The sequence below is a fragment of the Carassius carassius genome, chromosome 24 (assembly GCF_963082965.1).
Source record: "Carassius carassius chromosome 24, fCarCar2.1, whole genome shotgun sequence".
In the NCBI taxonomy this organism is placed as follows: Eukaryota; Metazoa; Chordata; class Actinopteri; order Cypriniformes; family Cyprinidae; genus Carassius; species Carassius carassius.
In genome coordinates, this window is record NC_081778.1 from 5,399,393 (window position 1) to 5,414,003 (window position 14,611).

The 14,611-nt window shown below is 44.0% G+C and overlaps 1 protein-coding gene across 2 annotated transcripts in view; it reads right to left on the minus strand.

Annotated features, from left to right (window-relative positions):
* Positions 1-14,611, minus strand: part of LOC132102734 (glutamate receptor ionotropic, kainate 2-like) — a 285,887-nt gene that overhangs the window by 95,536 nt on the left and 175,740 nt on the right. For both annotated transcript variants that reach the window (XM_059507361.1, XM_059507362.1), the window contains one exon: positions 14,343-14,456. In XM_059507361.1, the coding sequence (XP_059363344.1) occupies positions 14,343-14,456 (114 nt within the window). The remainder of the gene's footprint in view (positions 1-14,342; positions 14,457-14,611) is intronic.

Sequence of the window (14,611 nt, forward strand, 5' to 3'; positions counted from 1 at the left end):
GCACTTTACATGGATGTCTCTGGAATTTGGGTTGTACAAATATATTTTGATACACATGACTAGACAAGAAAACCTGAGACTAGGCCAGAGTTTAATCCTAATCTTACATTCTAATAAACATAGCACTGTACGCTACAAATATTGTAGGCACTTTTTATGAATTGATGCTTCTTCTATTGTAAGTTGCTTTTTGGTAAAGTGTCAGATAAATGCATAAATGAACATGTTATGTAAACGTTATTGTGTTACATTTCAATCTAAGAAGCATCCAAACTGCCAAAGACAATTAATACAACAGCCTACTCAGGAAATATTTTATCTAAACTCATAAAAGAGCAAATGAGAGAATAAAACTCTAATTAAACAAGTAATGCATTCATCAGATGGGAGAAAGACAGTCGCTAAAGGCTAAGTCACCTTCCATTACCTGTCATTTAATTAAAAGTGGAAATATTTTGACTCTTGGAAATTATACTGGTTCATTTGTACCTTAAAGATAAATAAATAAACCACAGTTTTATTGATTTGTTGTGAAGCTGTTACACTTAGTAATATCTGGAGCTGAATGGGCAATTGAATCCGGTTGGAAAGCTGCACACCGCATTGGGCTGCTTTTTCTGAACTCAACCACCCCAGACTGCTGGTTAAAATTGTGATGCTGAAAACATTCAGCTATTAATCATGGACCTGGAGAACAAAACATCATGGAAGATAAGAAATAAGAAAAAAATGAAACTGTATTGTGATGTGTGACTATTCCTCAAAAGTCTATAGTATATTCACTGGCCACCTGATGTAGACTGCACAGAAAACTACCAACCTCTATCTGAAAATCAGCAGTTCTGATAAGATTGGCTGATTTCTATGTAGTTTCTGGCAGTCTGAGTGCACCAGTCTGCCTGGAAATAAGTTACAGTATGTTTACAAGGCCAAAGTTTTCACTTTAGTAAGACAGATCTAAGTGTAAAAGTTAATCTGCAGATATATATATATATATATATATATATATATATATATATACACAGTACAGACCAAAAGTTTGGACACATCTTCAAAGAGTTTTCTTTATTTTCATGACTATGAAAATTGTAGATTCACACTGAAGGCATCAAAACTATGAATTAACACATGTGGAATTATATATGGAATTATATACATAACAAAAAAGTGTGAAACAACCGAAAAAAAGCCACCTTGATTACTGCTTTGCACACTCTTGGCATTCTCTTGATGAGCTTCAAGAGGTAGTCACCTGAAATGGTCTTCCAACAGTCTTGAGGGAGTTCCCCGAGAGATGCTTAGCACTTGTTGGCCCTTTTGCCTTCTGTCTGTGGTCTAGCTCACCCCTGAACCATCTCGATTGGGTTCAGGTCCAGTGACTGTGGGGGCCAGGTCATCTGGCGCAGCACCCCATTACTCTCCTTCTTGGTCAAATAGCCCTTGATGCCTTCAGTGTGACTCTACAATTTTCATAGTCATGAAAATAAAGAAAACTCTTTGAATGAGAAGGTGTGGACAAACTTTTGGTCTGTACTGTATATATATATATATATATTGTATATATATATATATATATATATATATATATATACGTATATATATATATATTGTATATACAGTATATGTGTGTGTGTGTGTGTGTGTGTGTGTAGACACAATATTGCCTTTTTTTAATGAATAAATTGAGTGAATTATTCAATTACCTATTATTCATTTGCTTCATTCCTGAATGAATCAGCCTTTTTTTTTTAAACCGATGAATCCAATGACTCACTGACTGACTGAGAGTGACTTGCTGCCACCTAATGCCGATTTTATTTATATTTAAACACATTTTATTATTTTATACTTCTAAATTCAATTGTTTATGTCTCATAACATTGATTCTGCAAATTTAATTGACCCATTCGGAAAGACCTGCCAATCTTAGTTACTGTTGCTACATCCAACAAACCATGGCTCTCTCACAGTCCACATCATGAAAAATAATTAAGTGTAAAATAATGTGTAAATTGTGGAATAAATGCATTTTAACCACCTCTGAGCTGCATTAAACAGTGTGTAAATATACCTAAATGCCACTTTAGGTGCAGCTTCTGTCCCACCTCTGCTTTGCAAATATGGAAAGATTTGTTGATGTGTGTTTTATTATTCTAATTGTATTTACTGGTTAAATTTAAAAAAATGACATAAAATATGACACATACATAAGCAGGGGTGCACATAGTGGTCCGCAGGTCTGCATGCGCGACCAAAATAAGAAATGTGCTGTGTAAATTAGTTCATAGCCTGCGTTTGCATACTGACATTTTTGACCGCTGTTAATGCACAATTACCATTTTAGATCGACAAACATAAGATTTCTATTCAAACTGAAAGCATAAATCCAGACTACCCTCTAACTTTTTCAAAGCACAATGCAAAACTGTGACATTTAATTGACGCTCCACAATAGGCTGCGCTAAACCCGGGAGTGCATAGACTTACTTAACGGCGACTTGCCAAAATAAAAGATTGCCGATTTTAATTTTGAAAATTACACATTTTAATAGTTTAAATTAAAAAATAATAATTAAGGTTCAAATAAAAATAATAATAATAGTAATATTAGCATTTTATTTTAAGTTTACAATAAAATAATTGTTCTCTTACGAGAGTTCTCTCGTACTGCGTCTTAGCTAAGACGCTACGGGAAAAGTCTCTTTTCACGAAATACTGAAGCAAAAAATTATCCTTAATTTTGAATTATTGTAAAGCGTATTTGCAGCAGCACACAGCCATAGGCGAGACGGCTCGCTCGCTCATTGGCTGCTCTGCGGCAACTGCACAGCCTATCGAGCACAGGCTGATGCAACATCAGACCAATGAGGGCGCTTCGCGCCCTTCATGCCACTTCCCGCCGAAACGGGTGTGGCCCAACCCTATAAAACGAGCTCGAAAAGGCTGACTCACCTGATTTTTCATCTCTTCAGCGAAGCTCACGCATCGTTGGATCACGAAGGAAACAAGCGCCGTCTGATAAGTATCTCAGCGGGACGAGCCACTTCTGAAGCTGCTGGCCTTCGCCGCCTTCCACTGCCGTTCCTGCTGCGCTCTCCGGCGCCTATATCTTTTTATATCCTTGTGTGTGTTCGCCCTGCGACAGAGCCCCACTCAGCGAGGGAGACCGGTACGTCACCTGTGTCTCCTGCCTGGGTGAGGATCATGCAGCGCTCGTGCTCGCTGACGGCAGATGCCCTCACTGCGAGCTGTTGCCAATGGTGACTCTGAGGACTCGCCTGGCATTCTTCTCCGAGCCTGGATCCAGCGCAGCGCTGTAAAAAGCGCCGCTCCCAGCGTTTACCGGAACCGCCTCCAGCTCAACCGAGCTTGCCGGTTCGCCCTGCTTCACCAGCCTCCCCTGCATCGCTTCCCGATGGGCTGCGCCCGCTGTCTGCCGCCGCGTCGTCCGAGGAAGTCGATCTCAGGGCCGTGTCGAGGGAAGAGGACACGTGCTCTCTGCTAGCTTCGGGCAGTGAGGGCTGGGCGAGCTCCGGGGATCTCGCGCCTTCTGCTCAGAAGCCCAGCAAACAAGCTGACATCGAGAAGGAGCCGAGGCGAGTGCTCACGCTGGCCGCGACGAGTCTCGGCCAGGAGTGGTTTGCACCAGCGCCCCCCCTCTCGTTCCCGGCTGGATGGTAGTTTCCTTTCGGATGAGCGTACTTCTCAAAGCCCGCCTCATTTCTTCCTGAGCTTCACGAAGAGGTGGCAAAGGCTTGGAACGCTCCATATTCAGCGCGAACTCGTTCGTCTGTCTCACTAGCATTCTCCGCACTGGATGATGCTAAAAACAGGAACTACCAGTCACTTCCGCCGGTGGAACAGACGATAGCGACGCACCTTTGCCTGCCCTCTGCTGGACGGCGGACCAAAGCGGTGTTGCCATCTAAAGCCTGCTGCATGACGTCATCTCTGCTCACGCGAATCTTTTCTGCTGCTGAGCAGGCTGCGTCTGCACTACACACGATGGCTGCAGATATTCCAGGGTGATCTCCTCTGTAAACTGGACGAGATGGGACCTGAGGCTATCTGTCTCGCGGATTTTAGGAGTGCTTCGCTACTAAATCCGCTGCACCAGCCATGGGACGAGTTATGGCTTCCGCTACGGTGGCTGAGAGGCATCTAGAGCTGACGCTCTCAGACATGGCAAGCGCTCCGGTTCTGCAGCGAGACCGGCCTCGCAAAGCTCTCAGCCACACCCCCCGCCTCCTGCTGCTTCATCGAAGCGCCGGTGTACGAGCTCTGCTGTGGCCGAGCACTCACCCAAGCGCGCCGCTGTTTTAGTTCCAGGAATTGTGACTGTCTCAGCGTTTTCTGCAACGAGCAAGCCTGCACAGTTGCCCGCTTGCCTGCACACAAAAGCCGTTATCACAACAGCTTCAGCAACGCAGCTCGAGACCCCGTTCTCGCTCTACCGGCCGTTGCCCCGCGCCGCGGGGACCACGGCAGAGGATTACGGTGAGGCCGGAAGCCCCGAAGCCATCCTAGGAAAGCGCCGGTGTACGAGTCGCCGCGGCCAAACTCTTACCCAAGCGCGTCGCTGTTTCAGTTCCAGGGATTGTGACTGTTTCAGCGTCTTTTGCAATGCGCAAGCCTGTACGGTTGCCCGCTTGCCTGCACACAAAAACCGTTATCACTGCTACCCAGATATTTCCCGAAAAAATGTAATTTCTGGTGTCCCGGCCACTGCCGATGGTGCTATAAATGTAGTGACGATGCCCACTGCTTAGTGCCGATCTCCACATATAAGCACAGCCCTTCACACAGGGCTCGCACCCATAAAAGCGACTCAAGTCGATCGCGCGCACTGCATAGTAAAGTGCCGACTTCTCAGTGCCCACAAACACTATGTCACACGCGTCATGTGGTTTCTGTAAAAACGAAACCCGTGCACGTTCGTTCTGCCCAGGCAGACAGCGAGTCTAAAGCAGTAAATGTGCACGCTTACAGCCCACAATTACTCACAGACAGCACGAGTCCCACGGGACCCGCTCAGCCCTCCCTCACTCGGTTAAGCACCGTGGGGGGGTCGAGGACGAGCAATCTGCCCGCTGTGATCAGCGCGCTCCCCGCCTCAAATGTCACAGGCTTAACGCCCATGTTAGAGCACATCGAAGCGCTGCCGTTGCCCAGCAACAGAGCGCGCTTTGCATCCAACCCCTAGCCGTTCATGCAGACGCATGGTCAGCGCTTCCAGGGGTTCCGGATCGGGTGCTAGACATTATAAAGGGAGGCTACTCGCTACAGTTTTTTGACGCCCTCCGCGCTTTTTAGCGCGCGTCGATACTACGGTCAAAACAGAAGTAGCGCACCTACTTCGAGCCGAAATATCAAAACTGTTGAGCAGAGGGGCTGTGGAGCCTGTATCTCAAGCTCAAAGCGAAGGGGGGCTGTACAGCAAATACTTTCTAGTGCCCAAGAAAGACGGGGGTCTCAGGCCCATACTGGATCTAAGACAGCTGAACAAAGCATTGGCGAAACGCAGTTTCAAAATGCTTACAACCAGGAGACTCCTCGCGCATATTCGTAAAGGAGACTGGTTCATGTCAATAGAGCTGAAGGACACGTATTTTCAAATACAGATAGCGTCACGTCACAGGCGATACTTGAGATTCGCCTTCGAGGGCCAGACATACCAGTATACAGTCCTGCCGTTCGGCTTGTCCGTGGCTCCTCGTACGTTTACGAAGTGCATGGACGCAGCGCTCGCTCCTCTCAGACTCAGAGGCGTGCGAGTGCTGAACTATTTGGACGACTGGCTCAATCACGATCAGAGCTCGTGGAACACGGGCCGTTTTACTCGATCACCTCGAGAAACTCGGTCTCAGTGTCAACTGGACGAAGAGTTCGCTGAACCCCAGTCAGACGATACTGTTTTTGGGTATAGCTCTGGACTCACGTTCCATGACGGCGCGGCTGTCGCCACAGCGCGTTGGGCATTCAGCGCGCAGCGAGCTCTCTCCGCTGCAGCGCGACCTTCTCGCTCAGAGAATTTCAGAAGATGATCAAAGGCCACCACGTCTTAGTCCGTTCGGACAAAACGTCTGTGGTGTCCTACATAAATCGCCAAGGCGGTCTCGGGTCCTGAAACCTGTACAGGTTGGCGGAACGCCTCCTGGTTTGGGCTCAGCGCATCTTGCGCTCGCTGAGGGCAGTTCATGTGCCTGGGCTACAGAATCTGGGTCCAGACAGGCTGTCCAGAAACAACATTCCCACAGGCGAATGGTCTCTACACCCGCAAACAGTCCTGCTGTTGTGGGAAAGATTTGGCAGGGTGGAGGTGGACCTCTTCGCGTCCCACGAAACGCTCGCTGCCCCGCGTTCCTTTCCAAGAACGAAAGCGCGCTGTCACGGAGATGGCCGTGCTGCCCGCTTTATGCTCTTCCCCCCGTCTCCCTCCTTCCGCAGGTGATACAACGGGTGAGAGAAACGGGATGTTCAATACTGCTTGTAGCACCATTTTGGAAGAACCAACCATGGTTCCCAGATTTGATGCAGTTAGCAGACACTGCCCCGTGGTCAGTGCCGTTGAGGAGGGATCTCCTCTCGCAGGCCGGGAGCTCGATTTGGCACCCTCAACCGGAGTTGTGGTCCCTCCATGTGTGGTCGCTCAACAGTTACCCGCGTATCTCTCAGTGGGAGTGCTAAATACCATCACTCAGGCTAGAGCTCCGTCGGCACGACGGCTGTATGCCTCGAAGTGGTCGGTGTTCTCCAGCTGGTGCACAGCTCGGGGATGTTCACCCCTTAGTTGTGAGGTGACGGAGGTTCTCTCCTTCCTACAGGAGCTTTTGGATAAGGGCAGAGCCCCATCCATGCTCAAAGTTTATGTGACGGCTATCGCAGCGTTTTCTGAGACAGCGCTCGGTCAGTCAATGGGAAGGAACGATTTGGTCATCCGCTTCCTTAGAGGAGCTAGGAGGCTGAATCCTCCCAGACCTCCGTCAGTCCCTGTTTGGGACCTCGCGACGGTTTTGGAGGCCATGAAGGGTTCCCCTTTCGAGCCTATCCAAACGATTAGCCCCAGCATCTGTCGTTCAAGACAGTGTTCTTGTTGGCTCTCGCTTCTGTGAAGCGTGTGGGTGACCTGCATGCGCTCTCTGTGAGCCAGTCGTGCTTGGAGTTTGGGCCTAATGACTCAAGGGTCATACTCAAACCTAGGCATGGTTATGTGCCGAAATCCCTCAACACGCCGTTTCGGGCTCAGGTTATTGCCCTGTCTGCCCTGTCGGTGTCAGGAGAGGATGGAGACTTGAGTCTTCTTTGCCCTGTTAGGGCTTTAAGAGCTTATGTGTCTCGCTCCGCTGTCTTTAGACAGACTGAGCAGCTGTTTATCTCATTCAGTGGATGTTCCAAAGGAATGGCTGTTTCGAGACAGACTCTATCCAGATGGATAGTTGATGCCATAGCGTTAGCTTACGCTTTCAGGGGCCTTCAGTGCCCACTGGGCGTCAGAGCACACTCCACAAGGGGCGTCGCCTCGTCGTGGGCGTGGTCTACGGGGATCTCCTTGCAGGATATATGTATGGTGGCAGGTTGGGCCTCGCCGTCTACATTTATCAGGTTCTATAACCTGGAGGTTCCTGCCTTGCAAGCAAGGCTGCTGTCGGTATAGTCGAATCAGAGCCCTGATTGGAACTCTGAGATCACGAGCGTTATGCGCTGCCGGCTGTTATATGGGCAGTATTGCGTAAGACCCCATTGCCACATTGGTCAGGCCTTGCCTCGACTGTGTGATGTCATATTTCCGCATCTGCGGATGCTGCTAGATATGGGACGGAGGGTCCCTCCCCCCCCTCCTGTCCTGGACTCTTTGTGAGTCCCTCGGGTGACTGTGCACTGTAAATCCTGGGCGTTGCTTCCAGGTTTATTGGTGTGTGATCCCTGCGCGCACGGCGCTTTACATGGGGTTCCCGTAGCATCTTAGCTAAGACGCAGTACGAGAGAACTCTCGTAAGAGAACGTACTCGGTTACTAACGTAATCTCGGTTCTCTCTAGAAGAAGGAACGAGTACTGCGTTCTCTGCCGTGCGTACGATTCACTCTGGTTCGCTTCGGCGATGAAATAAATCAGGTGAGTCAGCCTTTTCGAGCTCCTTTTATAGGGTTGGGCCACACCCATTTCGGCGGGAAGTGGCATGAAGGGCGCGAAGCCGAGTACGTTTTTGTATTCAATAATTCCTATTATCAAACTTTATTATTTAGTTTATTATTTTATATAAAAAAACTAAATAAAGTGCAATAATATTATCAGTATTATTAATTTATTCTTTATTGTTATTATTGATGGGTCACTCCATGTGCTGTGTGAGGACCAAATCTCCAGTTGTTTTTTTTTTTTTTTTGCAGCATGTTTTCTCACAACCTATTAACAATTTCCTTTCTGCAGCAGCACAATGACGGCTTCAGAGGCAAACCTGAGGGCATTAAACTTTCATGTAAAGACTGACATTCACTGTTCAGCATTCACCCCTCCCATCAGTCTCCTCTCACACTTTATCTCCTTTCATTTATGACAGCTTTGATCCTTGGCCGCCTGACTCAAGCAACTAGCATTTGTAGCATTTAATGCATTATGTTTGGCCTCTGAAACTGTATGATAACGCTCATGCTACACTAAGCCTAAGAAAAATAGTTCATGAAGGGTTGTTATCATTAACTAAAACTAAAATAATTTAAATAAATATTACATGAAATAATAATAATAATGAGGCTGATGTCATCCTGACATGATATTTAGAGCATTGGTGATGAATTTAAACATTTTCCTTTGTCATAACTCATCTCATATTCAGACTATTAAATGTTAACTTGTCTCACACTTATTAAAGGGGTCCTATTATGCTTTTTCACTTTTTCAACCTTAGTTTGTCTGCAATGTTGCTGTTTGAGCATAAAAAAGATCTGCAAAGTTACAAAGGTCAAAGTCCAATTCAAAATGATATATGTTATTTCACGGAAATCACTTTTCAAAAACTACAACAAATGACTTGTTTGGACTACAACGCATATCTTCCTGGATTTGTGATATCACAAATATTGACGAATGGGAGGTGACCTTTTTGAGCTGCACGGCATGACATATATCGACCAGGTGCCAAGTGGTGCTAATCACAACACATTTGTGTATTTCAGTAGCAGGGCCTTCATTTGATACAGGAACTATTCGAGCCGTTCATGCCAGTCTGGGGAGAGAGGTGTTGTAATAATGTAAATATGTGTAAATATGTATTTTTTCGAAGCCTGTTCTTGTACACCCCCAAAAACAAAATCAAGTCTTTGTTAAAGAGCATAATAGGAACCCTTTAAGTAAATTAGGCTTTTCAAAGCTAGTGAACAAAATTTGTTCCCCCCTTACTGTCTGTCACCTATATGTTCAGTTAGTTTCAGTTTCATGGACTCTTAGTTTGTATTCTTTAGTTCCTGTGCTACTTTGTTTGATTTTGCTTCCTCTATTCAGTTGTCATGGTGATTCATTTGCTCTCCACAGGCGTTTACCATTATTACCCTCATTTGCTTCGTACTTAAGGTGCAGTCTTTTCAGTTCCTAGTGATCCGGTCACGTCTATGTTAGAGGATGTGTTTTGTTTGCCTGCATGGAGTACTCTAAGTGGATTATTAAAGACTTTTGAAATGTTATATATATATATATATATATATATATATATACATAAGGAAAGAAAGAAAGAAAGAATCCCTTCAATATATCTTAGACCAGAATAAGAATGTCAAATTTAGCAAAGATAGCAAACAGGTATTCAGTCTCCTGCTTCTTAGACATTTCTCCTGCAAAAAGCTCCCAGTACAGAATTTGCTAACAATGACCCAATCTGTGCCCAAAAATACCAAATTCTGCAATCAATATGAATGTCTCCAGGTGACGTATGTAACCATGGTTCCCCGAACGGAAAATGCTATGGAAACGCCTTCAGCATGACCACGCTATGAATCACACGTGGAATCAGTCCAATGGAAGGGTTAGACATCACAGGTTGGTGACATATGGCAGTAGCTTCCATGCGGCTAAATAGTCTACTAAGGGAACAAGTCTCTTGAGACTGGCCTCTGGTGTTCCTGTAGCTGCTAATTCGGTGCCCTGAAGTGGAAGACCGGCAGGAAAAGGTCAAACTAGCTGCTCTGGAGTCCCCCGAAAGGGGTGGCGAGCCCCTCAGCTCCACTATGTTTCCAGGCAGAGGAAACTGAGGGACACGCTTGCTCGAGACTGCTGCACCCCACTCTTCCCCGGTAGGGGCCACCCTCCAAGATCCTAAGCCCCTCATGCCATGCAGGGCCTTTTGGTCGAGGACTTGCGCTTAAGAATGACCCTCAGATCGGCCTTTGAAAGGTTTTTGTGCCTTGTGGTATGTGGAGGAAGTTACCCGGCTCTGGCTGCTCCTGCCCAACAGCCCCCAGAGATAGAGAACAGTGAGGGAGGAACCCATGGAACACCGCCGCCTGTTTACAAGCCTCCTGATACCTGTTGATGATGGAATTGACAGTGTTGCAGAACAGGCTATAAGGCACAAGCGGGGCATTCATGAGGAAGAACCAGTCCTTTTCTTTAACGTCGGACAGGGTCAACCAAAGATGCCTCTGTCCCAATGGCACAGGCGGTCTCCCTAGTGGCTCAGAGAGACAAATCAGTGGTTCAGAAATATCTTCAGATTTTATTTCTTCACCTTCATCTAACTTTTTTAGGTGGCTTGGTACGCCTATAACACTGACATGGTGTGCAGACACACACCAGCCTGACCTGCCACCATATACCCCTTGCCCACCAAGCTAGATGTCGTACGTAACGTCTTGGATGGCAATGCCGGAGCCTTTAAGGACGATGCCGCTCCAGGGGACAGCTCACAAGTGTCTGTTCCACCCAGGGCATCGCCTTATAGCTGTGGTCACTAACCCCCAATGCATTTGCATACTGATGAGAGGCAGAAAAAAAAATGTGGCAAGAATGGTCAGCTTACTCTGCAGAAAGCGTTCATCCAACTTGCTTTCCTCTGTGGGCCAATTAATATTTAACTTAGACACGACATGAGTAACCACTTCCCTCCAACAACTCCTAATACTGGGCTGAATGAGGGGGCGCCCTCCACATCAACCTCCTCGGAGATAAGACACCGCAGAGTGGGATTTGGTTCCCAGAGAGTGGGCATTGGATCTGTCATGTGAGGAAGGAAATAGGGATGCAGCAGCCGCTCAGCTTCAGCTGAAGCAGAACTTGCACTGCGAGGAACACGGGTGAAGGCTTCCTCCACGTAGAGAGTCTTCCGGGAGCAAAGCAAGTGCAATGAAATCCAAGACATTGTGATGTAGCAAGGGTAGGGAGCACACAGCCTGAAACGATGTCCGCTTTCGTCTTTATGTTTGGTTTTCTCTGCAGCCTTAGACATGATATTACTTTTTTTTTGGTTTTAAGACAAACAACATCAAATGAGACTCACAGAATGAAAAGTATGACTGACAAAACAACGAGCGCTTGCTGAATGACAGAAAGCTGATGCCGGTTTCACCGCACATGCTTTTATAGCTTCCTGGTCGTTACATTACCCGCCCGTGACCTCTCACTCTTCCATTGGACTGATTACACATGTGATTCAGAGCATGGTCATGCTGAAGGTGTTCCCATGGCATTTTCCGATGCAGCTTGAGTTCCTGAAGGAGAACTCAAATATCTCAGTAGTTCACTGATGGCATTCTTGAAAGTATTCTTCAGCTACTACTTTTACACTTAAAAGTAATTTAAGTATACTTTAATATAGAAAGAAAATGGGGTTTTCTTTCAAGTAGTATTGAAATAGTACATATACAAGTATACTACTAGTGCAGTGATGTTATGTAATTTTCTAAAATAGTATGTACATACATATGCTGGAGTACTACATAAAAAAGCCAATATGTTTTAAAATAAATAAATGAAAATAAGATTAAGTAATTAAAAGGTACAGTATTTAACAGGTTACTCTATCAAGTATATTTTGATCAAAAGATTAAGTAAACATAACCCAAATATATGTTGACTTAAAGTATATTTAAAATAATTACAGTGATAGCACACTTGTAGAAACATTTTGTAAGGGAAAAAACACCTCACTCAAGGAAGTGATACTTAATTGAGGACAGTAAGGTCCTTAATAAAGTCTTAATGCAACCATAATTTTAAAAAATTATGTTTTGTTGTAGCTTTTGGAGCAAGGGCACTGCAAAAAGCGCTCGGCTTGGACTGCACTTGAGTACTCTTTTGAGGCCTCTTTTTTGTCTGCTTGAGCAAATGCACAGAATATTATGTTAATGGTTGTTTTGATGACTATCCATGTAAACACGTTGCTTGGTCCCCTTGCCATATTGGCTCAAACGAATCAGCAATTGCACTTATTATGGGCTCAACAGTCCTTTTAATTTTGTCTTCCTCCATTTAAACAAGTGTGTGTACAAAAAGTAAAGAAATGCTTAAATATTGCTTAACTAGCAAACAGAGTTTACCAACCCGGTGACTTCACATGTGGTGGTACTGCAAGATTGTTTGAGCCCTTGCTCCAAAATTATCCTTTTTTTCCTTTAAAATGGTTGCGTTAAATATATGTATATATATATATATATATATATATATATATATATATATATATATATATATATATATATATATATATATATATATTCTTTTTTATTATTATTTTTAAGTGGAAATCACTTTACTAAATAATGTAAACTTGACTGACTGTTTTACTTTAAACCACAAACCCGGAGTGTTCCATCACTCAGGGACTATGATGGGCTTCAAATATCAGAGAGGTTTGAGAAAAGAGGGTGAAGGGAGCAATAATATTTGAAGAGAGTTTTCAAGGTCTGCTGTTTTAAAGAGCTAATCTCAGTGCATGAGAATAATGTATCAAAAATGCTATTCCACATAACTTCTCCAATAAAATGTGCTATTTTATTTGATTGTATTTTTTTATGAATATAACTTAATTCAATTGTTATATGCTTAAAATATATATTATCTGAAAACAAGTTAAAAATATTTGCTTCTGAAACAAAGTATATTGATTGATCTATTGATTGATTGATTGATTGATGTTTTTTTTTATTATTTGATTGTTTTTCATGTTTTTTTAAGGTAAATGAGACATAAATACTGATTAATATATATTATTAATCAGGTACGGTGCACGTGTGTACCAAATGACTGAATGCAATATTTTCTGCTCGCAACATAAGTACATTTTCGTGTTTCCAAACGAACATATTAAGTGGCGGAAGTCTCCGCGTTCAGCGCAAATCCCGCCCTGCAGCTGATTTTAAGGCCGGCGACACACTGGATGCGTGGCGCAAGCGTCTCAGCTGCGTGGCGTGTCCGTTTTTAATTCGGCTCCCATGTTGACCGATTAGAGCTTGCAGACTGCCTGCATTATTAGACGCGCATCTCTGGCACGGCTCGAGCCGTGCGGAAAACGCGTGCATGCTAGAAATAGAACCGACGCCTATTTTTCACGCGACACGCAAGTGTGTTGGAAGCGTTTTCAGGCAAAATAGAATAGGAAAATAGGTTTATATGTCATTTTGTACACAAATACATATTAATTAATGACAGTTTGATGTTTGAAAGTCTATAGGTTGACATAAATTCAGATGTAATTAAAAAAATAAATTAATAATTATCGATTTTCAAATATTGCACCTGTCAAACATAGTCTATTTTGCAGTCAATACTGTTGATGGTGTACTTTATCAGTAGGCTTTATATTTATGCTCAACATGAAGTATAGATATTGTTGTCATGAAGACAAGAGCCAGGTCTGTCGGCGGTCTCCCTCTATGTCACCTACAGCAGCAGCAGCGCACCAGCGCCGCGTCAGGCACGATTCTGGTGAAGCATGCCTACAAGCTGGGATTGGTAATGCAGCACTGTAATCATAGTTATTTATTTATATTTTTCATTATATTTTATTATATGATATTTGTTTGAGACTGAGAGTATTTTATTTAGTGGAGAACTTTGCAGCAGTATTTTATTTCTTATTCTATTTTTATTTTATATATATTTTATTAAAAAGTATTTTTTTTAAAGTGTATAGTAATAAACAACCTGCAGTTTAATGTTTGCATTTCTTTCCCTTACTGTACCGAAAATGAACCGAACCGTGACATTAAAACAGAGGTACGTACCGAACCGTGATTTTTGCGTACCGTTACTCCCCTAATATATATATATATATATATATATATATATATATATATATATATATATAAATATATACATTTTATCTTCACTTATGTGCAATCACAAAACATTTATTTACCAGTATAGTGGACACCACCAGCGATCTGTTGGAGAGAGAATCCGTCACATTGGCTGCCTTTCCCTTCTGGTTTTCTGTCATGTTCAAACCACTCGCAGGATCCCATGTCCCAATCTGCAAAAACCACTTTATGTTTTCATAAATCTATGACTTGATATAAAAAGAAGATGAATACTTCAATAATGCAATAAACAGCACTTTCCAACATCCAATGAGTTCTCTTCTAGTGTCATATAATCTATAAAACATTTTCAATTAATGTGGTCAGG